This window comes from Desmodus rotundus, chromosome 5 (genome assembly GCF_022682495.2).
Source record: "Desmodus rotundus isolate HL8 chromosome 5, HLdesRot8A.1, whole genome shotgun sequence".
In the NCBI taxonomy this organism is placed as follows: domain Eukaryota; kingdom Metazoa; phylum Chordata; class Mammalia; order Chiroptera; family Phyllostomidae; genus Desmodus; species Desmodus rotundus.
The window spans coordinates 45,088,782-45,105,153 of NC_071391.1; the positions used below are offsets into that span (position 1 = coordinate 45,088,782).

Here is a 16,372-nt window from a genome sequence, read left to right on the forward strand (position 1 = left end):
ACTCACACTCAAGGGGTGGACTAGCATTTAGGGGTCAGCAACCTTGAGTGATCTCTTAGAATTCTGCTTACACAACGGTCCAGGTCATCCAATCTCCAAACTTACATAAGTTCACATCTTACATGGCCTTTGATTGACTTTTCTTATTCTCCAGTTCTCTCACCTCCATTTTGAAATAAAACTCCTGTTAGTTTTTGAAGGAACTACAACATTCTTGTTTTGCCTATTTCAATTATGCTGTGTTTCCTGAAATTACACATGTGGCTATTGGCCTTTTCTTACTGAGCTCGCCCTCCTTCCCCCAGAGTAATTTGTGTATGTGTTTGTGCCTCTGTGTGTACGTATGGTTCATTTGTTGTTTTTTGATGGAAGACTCTGTTCTCTTATTGTAAATGTTTATGTCTTCCCTCGCCCATTTATTGATAGTAACTCTCTCCTTCGGTAAATTAACACTCCAAACCCACTGTAAAAGCATGCTGCTAGTCCTATGGAGAGCTACCATGTGTTATCTGTCCCTGTGATTACAGAGTCACCTATATATTGATAGGGTCAGGCAAGCCTCGATTCAAATGCTGGCTCTGTCACCAACTAGCTGAGGTTCTCCAAATAACTTTACATCAGATTCCACTTTTGTGAAATTAGTAGCTCATTTGTAAAGCACCTAATATACTATCACATTTAATAGTTCCTGGAAGCATTTAATAATAGGAAGTCAGAATTAGGGTAAGGATGATGGTGGTGGTGGTTGGTAGCAGTACAAATAGCTGGCCTTAGGGGACAGTTTTGAAATGTAACTCAACCCAAAACTCTCATTTCAGCAATTTCATGGGCACTAACAACCTGCTCCAAGCAGCAAAACATATGCCCCATGGATTAACTGAACCCCATGAGTTAGAAGAGAACGTACCCACAAATACAGATTGTAGGAAAGAGCTCTTTGCAATTAATAAATCTCCCTCGCTCTTATAGAATCCAGTGTATGCCATCTGATTTTTCCCTGAGTGCAGTATTTTTACTTATAAAGTATGGAGATGTGGTATTCCTTGCCTTGTTTCCAGGAAAGAGCCTGAGGAGCCGAGGAGATGTTTTCCTCAGCAATAGAAGACATACATAAGGAGCCACAACTCAGGCTGCACGAAATCTATTAATCAGAAAACTCCTGGTGTTTGTCTTTGGGGCCCCCGAGTGTGAAGCTTCCCAAGGTTTCATTCTTCCTCACAACTTCCTTCCATTCTGTCTCTTTGCACTTACGTTCGCAAGGACTGATGTTATAGTTCCTTGATTGTAAGTCTTGATAAGCTTTTGTTAAAAGTAAGTTTGTGAGGGTAAAATTTGAAACAAGAACACCTGCTCTGTGTGTGGGCTCACTCCTGATCCCCACACTACCCTCACACCCAGCTGATAAATGTATCCTCCAGCATCACTGGATGGATTTTGTACTGTCTTTAGAAAACTTTTCATTGCTGCCAAGAACAAATAAATAAATAAAAGCTTCATTAATTCTCTCACAAACACTTTATCTACCACATTCCAGAGTTTTACACTGGTGATACAGAGAATAGAACAAAGTCGCTTCCCTTTAAATGTTCAAAACCCAGGAAAGAAACAGACATAAAACTCGGTGATTACAACGGGGCATGTTTATTACGAGCACAGAAAAGCATGGTTTCACCCTGCAGAAAGATCAGCCCAGGTCTGTCAGGAGACAAGGGTGCACAGAGCATAGAAAGAACAGAGGTGACTAATAACATGTTCCGAACACCTGGAACCCTGGGTTCAATCAGGGAGCAAGTGAGGAAGCTAAACCGGGAGGCAGGATCCACATCATGGAAGTCCTGGCATTCTGAAGCACTTGAATCTAATAACATAATAGAAATAGCTCAGCTGAGAGTTTAATCTTTCTCCTCTCTTAGAAAAACAGATTTCTACAGCTCTTTCTATAACTGTGGAAGTCAGGTACCTTATTTGAGGCTCCAAAATATATTGCAAAATATATTGCTTAATGTCAATATCAACCTGAATGGTAAGACTATCAAAATTTCCCTCTAAGCCACAGTATATGCATCATGCAGAACTATCAATTTAGGAAATATTTGCAAACAATTTCAACATTCTCAAAACATCTTAGCAGACTCTTCATTACTTACTCTTCCAAATTTTATATCAGACCAACCAGATTTATTTTCAGTATTGACTCAGACAGCCTTGAATGAGCATTGTTACAACAGGTTTATTGAAGCAAAATTTATAAAAACATATGGACCTCTAACAGTTGGCTCTTCTTTTTTCTAATGCAAGTGCCTCAGAAATGGCTATTTGAGGAAAACACACACACACACAAAGAATTGCCAGCCACAAGAAGAGATAAAGAGCCAGGTTGTCCCCCTAAAGAGACCTAATGGACTCTTTTTGGATTCGCAAGTAACTTTTCTACTCACATTTATTCTTGTTTATTGTACTTACTTATGTTCCTCAGCCATGGATAATCTGTTTTGGAGAAATAATAATCATTACCAATTAACTGTTAAGAATTACAGAAACCTAGACTTTCCTACTGATCTAAATTACATCAGATATCCCTTGAATAGCTACATGCTCTAGAGGTGATGAGAGTGTCTAGACCCCAAAGCATGACTTCATCCATCCAGGGTTGTAGACGTACTTTAGCCATGGGCCTATTCTGTGCCCAGTGAAGTATCTGTGGAAGCACCAGAAGTACACAAGACCCAGTCCCTGCTCTCAGTGGATTTACTGTGTAAGGAGCAAGTTACTAGTTCATCAGAATAGAGTGAAAGTATGCATAAACGTGCTTTTTCAAGGTAAAGTTGTAACTTACACTGGTGGATAATAAAATATGAGTTAGAGGAGACTTTGTAAAGATATAGTATTCTAAAATTTTCCTAAATTAGTTTAGAAAGAAATATTTTGAGCACAACCTTGCGAATTTGCTTGGTCTTTACGCTGTAGATTATGGGGTTCATTACAGGAGGGATAAGCAGATAAACATTGGCAATGAGAGTGTGAACAATGGGAGGGGCATGCTTCCCAAATCTATGCACCAGTGACAAGCTGATCATGGGGATGTAGAAAATGGCAACAGCACTTATGTGTGAGATGCAGGTTCCAAAAGCCTTTTTCCGCTCCTCTGGGGAGGCAATGCTGAGCACAGAGTGGATGATCAGAATGTAAGAGAGAAGTATCAGGACAGAGTCCAAGCCAGCAGTAGAGATGACAATAGCCAGGCCAAATGCACTGTTGATTTTGGTGTCTGTGCATGAAAGTTTCATCACATCTGGGTGGAAACAATATGAATGGTGCAGGACATGACTACGGCAGAAGGACAGCCGTTTAAGGAGCAGAAGTAAAGGCACTAGAGCAGTTGTTCCCCTAATAACTATCACAAAGCCCACTTTGATGATCCTTGAATTGGTTAAGATTGTGGCATATCTCAGTGGGTTAGAGATGGCAGTGAAGCGGTCAAAGGCCATTGCCAGGAGTACTGAGGACTCCATGAATGTGAAACCATGGATAAAGAACATTTGGCCAATGCAGGCATTAAAGCTGATCTCTTGAGCATTAAACCAGAAAATCCTCAGCACAGTGACCAGTGTGGAAAGGCACAGTCCTAGGTCTGTGAAGGATAGCATGGAGAGGAAGTAGTACATGGGTTCATGAAGGTTCGCCTCAGTGATGATGACAAACAGTACCATGCCATTCCCAGAGATGGCAATTGCATAGAGACAACAGAACGGGATGGAGATCCAAGCATGGTAAGTTTCAAAACCAGGGATGCCAGTAAGAAAGAAAACTGCAGGGTGGAAGATGCTCTGATTGAAGGATGGCATGATGAGTGAAAGAAGTAGATTACTCTAGGGGGAAAAAAAAGCATATTCTGTAAAAATAGAGAAGAAAATGTTTGCCACTCTCTTCTATATATCATATAATTTAGGATCATTAGTGAACTTCATCCCGTTCTTCAGTAGAAGTGCATACCCAGTTATTCTTTTCTTAGCTCTGAAGGTGATCTTGGGTGAACTAGAGAAAGGAACAGAGCACTGTAGAAGACTTCCACATTTCCATATACATATCAAATAGGAGGTTGAATAGATAATGGCAATATATTTTCCAGTTTTATACTTCTATGATCATGGACAGATGAGGTATTTCTGGGTAACCATATGACAACACAAAATACAATTAATCCTGGCTTTCTTCACTTCTCAGTTTCCAAGGCAAAAACCCTTAAAAGTACATTAAAATTTCTAAGTTCTTTTTTTAAGTATATTTTATTGATTATGCTATTACAGTTGCCCCATTTTTCTCCTCTTTATTCCCCTCCATCCTGTATCCCCCCCTCCCTACAGCATTCACCCCCCTTAGTTCATATCCATGGTTCATACATATAAGTTCCTTGACTTCTCCATTTCCTATGCTATTCTTAACCTCCCCCTGTCTGTTTTGTATTTACCATTTATGCTTCTTATTCCCTGTACCTTTTCCACCATTCTCTTTCCTCCCCCTCCCCACTGATAACCCTCCATGTGATCTCCATTTCTGTGATTCTCTTCCTGTTCTAGTTGTTTGCTTAGTTTGTTTTAATTTTTGTTTTGTTTGTTTTAGGTTCAGTTGTTGATAGTTGTGAGTTTGTTGTCATTTTACTGTTCATAGTTTTGACCATCTACTTTTTCTTAGATAAGTCCCTTTGACATTTCGTATAATAAGGGCTTGGTGATGATGAACTCCTTTAACTTGACCTTATCTGGGAAGCACTTTATCTGCCCTCCCATTCTAAATGATAGCTTTGCTGGATACAGTAATCTTGGATGTAGGTATTTGCTTTTCATGACTTTGAATACTCCTTTCCATGCTGGAACCTTGTGTTGCACAGTCTGTCTGTCTCCCCAGTTGTTCCTCCTGGTTTATCCACACGCAAATGTGGGACCACCCAGTGTGCCAACTGCTACCTCACCGCGCATCCTCTCTGCCCCAGCTGCCTATCTCTACCCCTCCTACCACTCTGGATGAATGTTTCTTCTTGGTTGTCAGAATTCCATGCAGTTTGATTTTCTGGCAGTTCTGGTTGTTTTTTTGTTTTTAAATTTGTCATTGTCCTTCTTTTGATTGTGCAAGAAGGCAAAGTATATCTACCTACACCTCCATCTTGGCCAGAAGTCCAAGATTTATAAGTTCTTGTGTACCCAATACAGAAATAAGATAATAAAGGTAATATTAAATATTCATCAGAAAATTCAATCACAAAAACAATTGTGATTGATTGAACAAATATGAAACAGCTATTGATAAAATCTAAATATCAGGAAAGAACCGATTAAAATTGTGCAAATAGACCACAGTGAGTGATAGATATTTAAATGTTTATATAGGCAGTAGCTTGAACCTAATATTATTTAAGGAAAATTCTCCCTAAAGACAGATATCCTAAGGTACCCTCAACAAAAACGATGAAATTCAATGGAAGTTCTCAGACATTAATGGCAGAGGATATCTCAAAAGTTTAAATTTTCATCTTTGCCAAAGAGCATTGAAAATGTATTGGGGCAGTGAGTTCCCTAAGAAACCATCACTGATCCTGGATTCACCTCTATTTAGATGAAGTATGATAATTATGAATCATCTTCTCTGTTTGAGGATATAAGCATGCATTTACCCAGCTCAATAATTCTATAGAATCAAAGAAGTTCCTCTATTGTGATTCTTGTACTCATTTGTTCTGATACTCTACTTTTATCTACAGAAGGAACGCATGGTTTCTAAAATCTGGGTTCCTCTTTCAATCATTGAAGCATGCATTCTCTCAATAGATATGTTTATCCCTACAAAATGGCAGTGTATACAATGGACAGAATTAGAATTTGACCTGGTACTCCAAGAAGGTTTGTGCGTGACTCTAGCAAAGAAAATATCTGAGTATAAGTTAACTTGATGAGTCTCATTCCAACCTCCAAATTAAATGAACAGGTCGTGGCTTCAACCTGAATGAGAATAATTGGTTACAGGAGATGTAACCAAGAAGGTTTTTCTCTAGGTTTTTGAAGAAAGAGAAAAATGTTCAATACAGAATGCCTCTTGAGGATTCACACACAAAAAAAATTAATGGCTGGAAAGTTTGACTTGAGACAGTGCAAAATAAAAATAAAATCCAGGAGTTTGGAGTGAGCACTTTGACACCAGTTGGAAGACAAGCCTCACTTTTTCACCTGTGACATACTTGCAAGAACCTCTGTGAAGCCCTCCTGATAACATCTTCAGAGTTGTCAAACTAGAGTGAAGAATTAAGTCACAAAAGTGGTAAAAACATCTTGGAGTAATAAAATCTAAGGGAGAGGAGGTCTGAGGAAACAACCCTGGGAAATTTAGCAGTATTTAAGCAAAAGACAAAAGAAATATCTATTATTAAGGCTGTAGAAGCATAGCCGCTAAGGCAAAAAGACCACCAGGAAAATGCAAGGACCTCATCAGTTTTGCTCAGGCCTATGACGTCAGAGCCAGGAAAAATGCCTGGCACAGTGGCATCTAAGAGTATCCACTGAATATATGAATGAATTGCATCTGATCATAGTTATAGACCCCAGGCCCTTATTATCAGGCACATATTGTGATCCTGATATATGACCCCCTCAAGTTAGATGTAAAGTCATGTAACCATGTTGTCATATATTAAAAGAGATGACAAACTAATGGAATTCTTATTAATCTGGTATTTGCTTTTGATGCTAGGACTTCATACAAATTTAGACATGGTGATAAAAACTTCTTTTTCTACATAAAATGTTAACAACCTTAAAGACATAGTTTTTAAGTTTAAAGTTAAGGCTCTTTTTATGATAGCAAATAAATGAAGAGACTCCAGGGGATTATCTAGGTTTCCAAGCTAGCCTTCTCTTTGATAGCAATAGTAATAATGTATTAAATTATTACTATGTGCCCCCAAATTTCCTTTATTATATTTTTCTCAGAATCCTTCTTTCCACTGCCCTGCATGCTTCTCACAATATCCTTTTTCAATTCAACTTATATAATCAAAGGAACACAGTAGGACTACTCCAATGCAGGGAACTCTATTAGTGGCTGGAATAGCTTTTGTTTTTTGTTTTTTATTTTTAATTATATGATTCTTTTTTAAAATTTATTTTCAGAGAGGGGGAAGGGAGGGAGAAAGAGAGGGAGATAAACATCAATGTGTGGTTGTCTTTCACATGTCCCCAACTGGAGACCTGGCCTACAACCCAGGCATGTACCCTGACTGGGAATTGAACCAGTGACCCTGTGGTCTCAGTCCACTGAGTCACACCAGCCAGGGCTTAATTCTGTGATTCTTAAATCACCCTTGAGTGTTATTACACTAAAACTAATGAGCAAATGTTAAATAACTATTTTTGGAAAAATATATTGAATAATTTTTTCTCTCCCAAGGAGAATTCTTCCAGGACTATGATTTAAATGTGCTTGTAACCAGACCACCAAGAATACAGATAGGCTTCCCCAACTATAAAGCTGCATATTCATCACTATCACAGTAACATGCTTTGGGTATTATTAGCTACTTTTTATAGATAAGAAAATTAAGGCTAAGATTAAAAAATCAAGGCTCAGAGGAATCATGTTACTTTCTTCTCTCTGACTTTAAATCACATGCTTTGTCACTCCTTATTTAAAAAGAACTTCAACTTTTTAAAAATGTGGAATGAATACATGTTCACGACTTTATGACTGTAGTCTATATTTTAATGACTATTTTGAACAACACTGAAATCATTTTTAAATTAATAAAATATATGAATATATATATCTGACTGTGTTGAATATATACTAATGAAGTTATCAATTTTCTCTAAATGTGTTCAGAAAACACTTCAATGTACTAAAATACTGACCTCATACAAAGAAGAATTCTTGGATCTGGAAAGGGGGTTCATTTGATCCTGCCCCCTGCTTTTTGAAGAGTCATCTCAGACAGTAGCAGAGAGTCTTTTAAAGCCAGAGAGAAAGGTGCTAATGCTGGGGAAGCAGTCTCTTATCAGTCTTTCTCCCTTAAACCATCTCCAAAGATATTCTCTTTTGCCAGGAGAACTCATAGGGAGTTCTCTGGAATGGAAAGCTATCAGATTTGAGAAAGAGCCTTTATAAAAAGCCCAGAAGTCTCCCGGTGAGAGACATTTACCCATTAGAGACAAATTCCTAGGAGACAACTCTGTACAGCTGTGCCCCTGCTAATCCTCTGAACAGCTATAAGTCAATGCCTTGAATAGTGTAAAATAAGAGATAAGTGGTGTTAATGAACCTCCCACCATTCATGTGATCATTAGATGGGCATCTCTCATCAAATGATGAGTTTGCTCCCATCATTTGCCGATAGTACAGCAATCATAAGACATAGAATCCAGATGACAAAGCAGTTTCTGAGTAACTATATTCACTGAGACTAGTGCAATACTCTGTGGTTCAGAGCCCAAGGCCTTTCCTGGGCATTATGAATATCTTGGGGATTGTTACTAAGTTGTGCACAGACATGACAAGTGATAAAAGGAAGCAACAAGCATTAAAAAACATGCTCCACATTACATGTCATTAGAAAATGCAAATTAAAGCAACAATGAGATACCACTGCACACCTACTAGAATGGCCAAAATCCAAAGCACTAACAGTACCAAATGCTGGGGAGGATGGGGAGCAACAGAAACCCTCACTCATTGCTGGTGGAAATGTAAAATGGTACAGCCACTTTGGAAGAAAGTTTGGTGGTTCCTTACAAAACTAATCTTACTCTTACCACACAGTCCAGCAATTCACTTCTTAGTATATACCCAAACAAGCTGAAAACTTATGTCTACACAAAAATTGCACATGGGTGTTTATACCAGCTTTATTCATAATTGCCAAAACTTGAAAGTAACCAATACAGGGTCCAGTAGAAGTAACACCTGCTTGAGTGAGGTTAGTAGCGTAATAATATAGGTGTAATAATTTACAGTTTTAATTTGAACCTTTTTCTTAAAATGCCATAGGGTGATGTTTGGTATGATATTGTTATGTTACAGGGTTACATACTTATGATTTTGTAATAAAAGATTTTGTAATGAAAAGGGGTGTTATTTGTGCGAGACCCTGTTTATTTCTCAGTAAGTTAATGAATAAAGAAACTTTTATACATCCAGACAATAAAATATTTCCTGTGCTAAAGAGAAGTTAGCTATCAATTATGAAAATACATGAAATAATCCTCAGTGCATGTTGCTAAGTGAAAGAAGCCATATAATTCCAACTATATGATATTCTGGAAAAGGCAAAACTATGGAGACAGTAAAAAGATCAGCGGTTGCTAGGGGGTGGAAGGAGGTCGGATTTAATACATGGAGCACTGGGGATTTTTTAAGGCAGGGAAAACAATGTGCACGACATTATAATGGTGGAAATATGTCATTATACATTTGTCCATACCCATGTAATGTACAAGACCAAGAGTGAACTGTAAAGTGAACTATGGACTTTGAATAATGATGATGGACCAATGTAGGTTCATCAGTTGTAACATGAGCCATGCTGGTGGGCGATGTTGACAATGGGAGAGGCTATGCGTGTGTGGGGGCAGTTGATTCTTGGTCAATTTGAGCACCTTTCACTTGGTTTTCTGTAAATGTAAAACATCTTTAAGGAATAAAGTCTATTCTTTAAAAAAGAAGTGACTAAAAAAAAAAACTACAAAACTTTGTGACTCTCTTATGTATCCATTGAAAGCTTACCAAGGCACTAGGCTGTTCTGATAGGTGGCTAACACTAAAGCCAGTACATTTACCTCTGCGGGAGACATTAACCGGGTTTAACAAATAGTTTCTGCCAAAACAGTGGAAACTCATAAATGGCTTTTAGCCTTTATTATTAACATAGCCTTTGAAAATTAGTGGTGAACCGAGAGGGTTGTTAAGTTTTAAGAATAATAACTAACTAAACATACTTCTTGGCATACAAAGCTGTGCCAAGATTTACGTTATCTTGTAAAGATCTGCTCTATGGAAATGGGGCAGGGGGTGAGGTAACTATTTCCACTAGCATTACTGCAGAGCAGATACCTTAATTGTCCTGTTTAATTTTTTCTCCTTTTAAAAGATTCTAGATCCCTGCTACACAGCAGAGAGAGAGAAGGAGCTTATACCCTTTGCGACAGCATGGATGGAACTGGAGAGCATTATGCTAAGTGAAATAAGCCAGGCGGTGAGGGATGAATACCATATGATCTCACCTTTAACTGGAACATAATTAACAAAAGAAAAAAGCAAACAAAATATAACCAGATACATTGAAATTAAGAACAATGTAACAATAGCCAGAGGGGAGTGGGGAGGGGACAATGGGGACAGGGGTTTACAGGAGCTACTATAAAGGACACATGGACAAAATCAAGGGGGATGGTGGGGGAGGGAGGTGGGATTGGCTGGGGTGGGGTGGAGGGATGGGGAGAAAATGCAGACTGTAATTGAATCCAACTGTATCCAACTGTAATTGAATAACAATAAAAATTTAAAAAATAAAAAATCCTAGATCCCTGGGAGAGTCTGGAAAGACACATTCCTTTCCAGAAATTCATCAAGAACCTAACAAAATATGCCATTATTTTTAGATAGCTTCTGGACAACTAGAAACAGTCTTTCCCCAGAAAGCCCTTCAGCGAATGGGGGAGACATTTTCATAGCCTGGGATAACTTTGCCATGAAATGTATGAGACTCAGTGGGAAAAATCACAATTCATATAGAAGCTCCCAAGATACAAAAGCAAAGGAGATGCCCAGGCTGTTTCAGAGATACAAATGTGAAAACCTTGCTACTCATGCTAACGACTCCAATCTGAGTAGTGCAGGCTGCAGGAAATGGTGCAGTTAGCAGAACCTCAGGCTCTTTTCCAGAGCAAACCCAAGGGATTTAAATCATTCGCCACTCCAGGCCTAATAATCAGTGGAGACAGAGACAAAGGGCATAATGAATGGCTAAGTTTTTTCTAGTTGGCTTGTCTCAGGCCCTGAATATTTTGAACACCCATGCATTCACTTACCCAATTAGAGCTGACATAGCACTGGTTACACTCAAAGTATTTGGAACCAGAGAGCCAGGGTCCAACTTAAGGGCTTCGTCACTTAACGTGTGACCTTGTGCTAACTGTTAACAGCCCACCTCCATTTCCTCACTTTTTACATAGGGAAGATAATTATATCTAATTCACAGATTTATTTTATATAATAAATAAAATGACCCAATATTAATTCACAAAAAGTCTTAGCATAGTACACTCTGCCCACATTCAAAATATGTTATTATGTGTCACACTATTATGGTTTTTCATTAATATAGCAATTTTAATAAACCTTCATTGAGTGCCAAGTCTGTGTCAGATACTGCGCTCCAGACATGAGATGTAAAGGTGTAGTCTCTACCTTCAAGTTCATGCTTCTGATAGATAAGGCAACTGTTACAATAAGACAGATCTGATTCAGACATCACTCTGCTTCAGATCTGTTTGCTTCCTAGTTCCCTGAGGAATCTGGCCTTGCAGCCCCTCTGGCCCTATCCTGAGAGCTCTGTCTTTCCACCTTCTCTGCTTCAACCCCACTGAACCCACCTTCAGCTCTCCAAATATGGCATGTTTTGCTCACCTCTGAGCCTTATCTCAATCTGTTCATCGTGGTAGTACTAAGGTGTTTATTGATTCCTTGGTTCTGCCCTAAATGTAAATCAAAAGAGATTTTATTGACATAAAATTTACATTTGTATAAGAATTATAATAGTTTTTTCCCTAAATTTTCTGATTTCACACTGAAGATACATTAATATAAAATGAATATTGGGGTTTTTTTATTTTGCTTTTTGTTTTGTGTTTGTTTTCACTTGCCCTGCTCCATGGTTTCCCAATATCGTGCTGAGTTTGCTTATGGGATGAAACACCACAGCTGCTCCCTGTGCCTAAAACATTTTCTTGACCTTCTACAGTCTGCTCACGGTACCCTCTACTCACTCTCCTCCCCTCCCCCCTAGCTCCCCTGGAAATAACTTCTCACCATTTGTTTCTATATAGCAGATCTTTGCAAGGCAATGTAATTCTTGGCACAGCTCTTTATACCAAGGAGTATGCTTAATTAGTTATTGTTTTTTTTTATTTACTTAGATCTCCTTTAGCAAGTACATTTGATTATCTTCCCTTGACCACCTGGGGCTAGGTTGTCCCAACACCTATGTGATCTATATGAATTCTTCTCAAACATGATTGTCACAAGAGTACTTTAGGTATCTTTCAAAAATGCAGAATATGATTCAGTACATCTAATATATTGCATTTCTAACAAGCATTCAGGTGATACCTATACTACTAGTCCTTTGATAGCAAAGGTCTCTATTAATTCCCATTTTAGAGTAAATATAATATGGTATTATAATTTCTCATATACTTAACCATGTCCTCCACTAGACTTTGTATACCTGGGGCAATGTCTATTGCATTCACTATTATAACCTCAGATCTTGTTTAAAACAGATCGATGGTATGCATACAATATTTTTGTAATAATGAATAAAGAATGTTGATGGAAGCATTACAAAATATAATAGGAGCAGAGAGGAATTAGATAAATAGGAATAATAAGAATAGCCAGAGAAGTTAAATGAGAGAGGTAAGAATGAGCTGCATTTCATTGTCCACTAAAATTGAATGGATGGTGTTAGCCAAACCAACAGGGTCGAAGAACTGCTAATAATTTGACACGGCTGGATCCAGGAGGAGAGGAAAATGAGACTTTCATCAGACCATGGAGGGTCAGTAGAAGTTGTAGGACCCTGATATTTTTTATAAATAGTAGCCTAAACAGAACAATCATTAATGCAGTGACCATTTTTTGTTATTACTGTTTGCTTGCTTTAGATTTATTTCTACAATTTGAGGACATTAACCCTAGATTACCTGATATGCCTCAGGGCTCTGGCTCCTGTCTCCGACTTTGTTTCTTTCAGAACATGCTATGCATTGCCTTGCAAGACTCTCAGCCCTGAATTCCGCTTTCCTACTTCCTGATTCAGCATGACCACCCATATCAACTGCTACATGCATGAAGTTTAAAGGTTGTATAACATTTTATGACTCGATATAACATTTTATTTTTATGTCGCTGAGAATTTTTGTTACCTATAGTTTTGACTACTGTGAATAATGCTGCAATTGATGTTTCCTTCTGTAAAACATAGTCTGCATCTCTGATAAATTGCTTTGGATGAATTTTTAGAAATAGAATAGTATAGGCATGTTGAGGCAATAAACTGGAAAATTCACCTCCAGAAAGTTCACAAAAACATCATAAAATACTGCTTAGTCCACTATAACACAGAAACACAATACTGTGCATTATGTTTTAAAAAATATTTGTTGATTTGACAAAAATATTTCACTATTTACTATAGTAAAATATTGATAATAAATAATATTTATTGCAAGTCCCTATGGCACAGTTTTCTTGTTTCTAATTCTGCTCTTTCTTTTTGGATTAACAAGTTTGGAAAATATTAATATGAAGGCAAATGATGTCACAGACTGGTATGTTTCCATGGTTGAATGGTATTGGTATTGACAACTGCACATTCCTGTTGCTATATAATTCTATTGAGGGACATTACGCTCAGACTTTAGAAGGTTGAGTCAAATTACCAGTGACTCTTTTGCTGGGCTGGGCAGAGCGTAGGGTGGTGAGAAGAGCCCTGCTTTGAAAGTATGAGTACCAGTGTGAGTCAGCGCTGTTCCAGTGCGCACACCAGTTCCACGTGCTCGCACCAAGCTCCAGCACAGAGCGCACGTGATACTCCTGCAGTACTATTGCTCTGAGAAAAAAGTCACATTCTTTTGGCCAAGGTAAACACAAATGTGATCATTTCTAAGTCATTTCTGAGACTAATGGGAATTGAGTCACTGCCCTAGAATTTTCCCAGGCTGGTAGAGAAAATGTTTTCAAAAGTCTGGAGGACTTCATTGTAAGGAGACACGACAGAACAAACCTTCTTATGTCAAATACAAGCTTACGCAAGTGACGATGTGTTAACGTCGTGTGTGGCACACAGCACACATGTCGGCTATAGAGTTTAGAATGACCTGAACTGGAATTAGTGGAAGAAGAATAGTTGTGTGGAGATTCTCTAAGAAATGAATTTTTAAAACCAAAAGGGTCTCCAAATATCCCAAGCTTTGAATATTGGTTGTGCCACTTATTAACTGAGACCTAAGTAATTCTTAAACCATTTAATCCTTGATAACAGCATAAACCAAAGTAATAATAGATTCTTCTACCACATTTATTATCTTCCAGTTGTGTGGGTTAGAAGTCTGAAATGAGTCTCACAGAGCTAAAATCAAGGCATCAGCAGGGCTGCATTCCTTTCCATGGGGCCTGGGAAAGAATCGCAACTCTTCCGTTCTCTCCCTCTAAATGCTAGCCACATTTCTTGGCTCATAGTCTCCTTCTGTCATCTTCAAAGCCAACAACAGTGGAGCAAGCTCTTCTCATAGTGACATCTTTCTAGTTCTCTATTTTTAAGAACTCACGTGCTTAGATTAGACCCACCCAGATAACCCAGGATAATGTCCCCATCTGGGTCTTCAACTTGAATCATATCGGCAAACTTCCTTCTGCCACGTAAAGGTAGCATATTCACAGGTTCCAGGCATTGGGATGCAGACATCTTTGTTGATCATTATTTTGTCTACCACAAACAATTGACATAAAATCTTAGACATAGAGTGCATAATAAAATAGTGTTTGGGGGAGGGTTGGGGGGGAGAGCATGAACACAGCCCCCACTACCACAAATTATGCAGATGAGTCTCCCACATTTGGGGAAATTGCAGGGCTGAGCACATCCGGAGTGCAATGGATAAGCCTCACCCTGGGAAATCCACCTTCGTGATCATGGTGTCTCCCCTGATAGATAAGTATTTATTGTTATTGTTTTTGTTACATTATAAAGAATAAAATATTTCAGGCCAATGCATTTATTGTAGTAAAACAGACTGGGTGGTGGAGAGAGATAAGCCTGGAAGCAAGGAGAATAGTTAAGAAACTGCTGAAACTTGTGCCTTGGTATGTTTGGAGGTAATGGAGAGTATTAAATTCTGGTAATGTTTTCAAAGATATTGGCAGAATTTGCAGGTTTGTGTGCAGAATGTAGGAGACAGAAATCAAGGAGGACTTTTATGCTCAGCGTGGTCCAGAAATGGTGAGGATATCTGAGGATCTAAAGAAGCCAGCAGGCTACATCAATCTGCGGGGACTGTGTACTAAAGACTGAAGAAGGCAGTAGTTACTTCACCTCAGATGACATTACTGGCCAGATCCATCACCCACCTACCCAAATTCTGTGATATAATGGACGACCCTCAATATCTGAACACAAGTGGGGAAAATCCCAAGTTATTGTGATTAGTTTTCTTCCATCTAGTGGGCTGGAATTCTAAAATAGAAAGTAGATTGAATTATGAAAAAGTAAGTAAGACTTTATTGCTGCACACCTAACTTGTGGACTGAGATTTACTTACTATATTCGTCAAGCACTGAGTTCACACCTCAAAGATCACCTTATCATTGGTCATCAGCATTGATGATTATTGGTTAACCTGTTTCCTAAACTGAACTGGGAGACCCTGGACAGTAAGAACTACATTGTATTCTTTTTTAAAAATCTTCAGCACTTAGCATGAAGTTTGGAATATAGGGGTATTCTCATGAAATATGTACTAGATACATGTGAGGATAAGTCAGTTATATTTTTTCTGCTTGTAAAGAGAGGATACTAGGAAGTCCAGGCAGGCTAATGAAATGACTGCTGTGAGTAACGACAGATGCTAAGGCATTGTGGGGTAAAGTCTGATTTGCATTTGCAAAGGCAAAGACTATACTTTCAGGGATCATTTCTATAGTTTGTTACATTTGCAAAGGCAGATGCCTGTTAGCAATCTGGTACAAAATTTCATCTTAAAAATTCCTCCTCAGAGTGGCTGTTAATTGGCATGAGTTTTCTTGGAATGATGAGAATTTTCTAAAATTAGTCCATGATGATGTTATTGCAACACTCTGTGAATTTACAAAGACCTATTGAGTTGTACTTTTAGTGGGTGAATTTTAAGGTATATAAATCATATGTCAAAACTGTTTTTATCAAGAGCCCTTCCATAAAAGGGCATAAGGACAATAAAATACATATCAGCCTATAAAACACATTGCCACAATAACTAATTGCATAATGGAACAGATATAAAAAGACTTGTGTGAAGGAAAAAGAAGTCTTCTGGGAGCATCCAAACACTGGAGACACAGCAAGTTACACCACCAG

At 38.3% G+C, this 16,372-nt stretch overlaps 1 protein-coding gene, 1 non-coding gene and 1 pseudogene across 2 annotated transcripts; 1 reads left to right on the plus strand and 2 right to left on the minus strand.

Annotated features, from left to right (window-relative positions):
* Positions 1 to 1,968: 1,968 nt before the first annotated feature.
* LOC112316038 (olfactory receptor 51F1) lies at positions 1,969 to 8,099 on the minus strand. Its single transcript, XM_024572734.3, has 2 exons — positions 7,896 to 8,099; positions 1,969 to 3,869 (listed from the first exon to the last, which is right to left on the minus strand). The coding sequence occupies exons 1-2, from the start codon at positions 7,935 to 7,937 to the stop codon at positions 2,901 to 2,903; spliced, it is 1,011 nt and encodes a 336-aa protein (XP_024428502.3). The 5' UTR covers positions 7,938 to 8,099; the 3' UTR covers positions 1,969 to 2,900.
* A 6,717-nt stretch (positions 8,100 to 14,816) lies between these two features.
* Positions 14,817 to 14,979, minus strand: LOC112316126 (U1 spliceosomal RNA). Its single transcript, XR_002975968.2, has one exon. It is a non-coding gene; the product is annotated as a U1 spliceosomal RNA (small nuclear RNA).
* A 949-nt stretch (positions 14,980 to 15,928) lies between these two features.
* LOC112316116 (small nucleolar RNA U3) lies at positions 15,929 to 16,033 on the plus strand (annotated as a pseudogene).
* Positions 16,034 to 16,372: the final 339 nt, after the last annotated feature.

What these genes read in the sequence shown, in the direction of transcription:
- LOC112316038 (XM_024572734.3), bottom strand. Translation starts at nt 7,937, where the DNA reads ATGAACCCCCTTTCCAGATCCAAGAATTCTTCTTTGTATGAG. An exon ending in AGAATTCTTCTTTGTATGAG is followed by an intron (nt 3,870 to 7,895) that starts GTCAGTATTTTA and finishes TTTTCCCCCTAG; the next exon opens with AGTAATCTACTTCTTTCACT.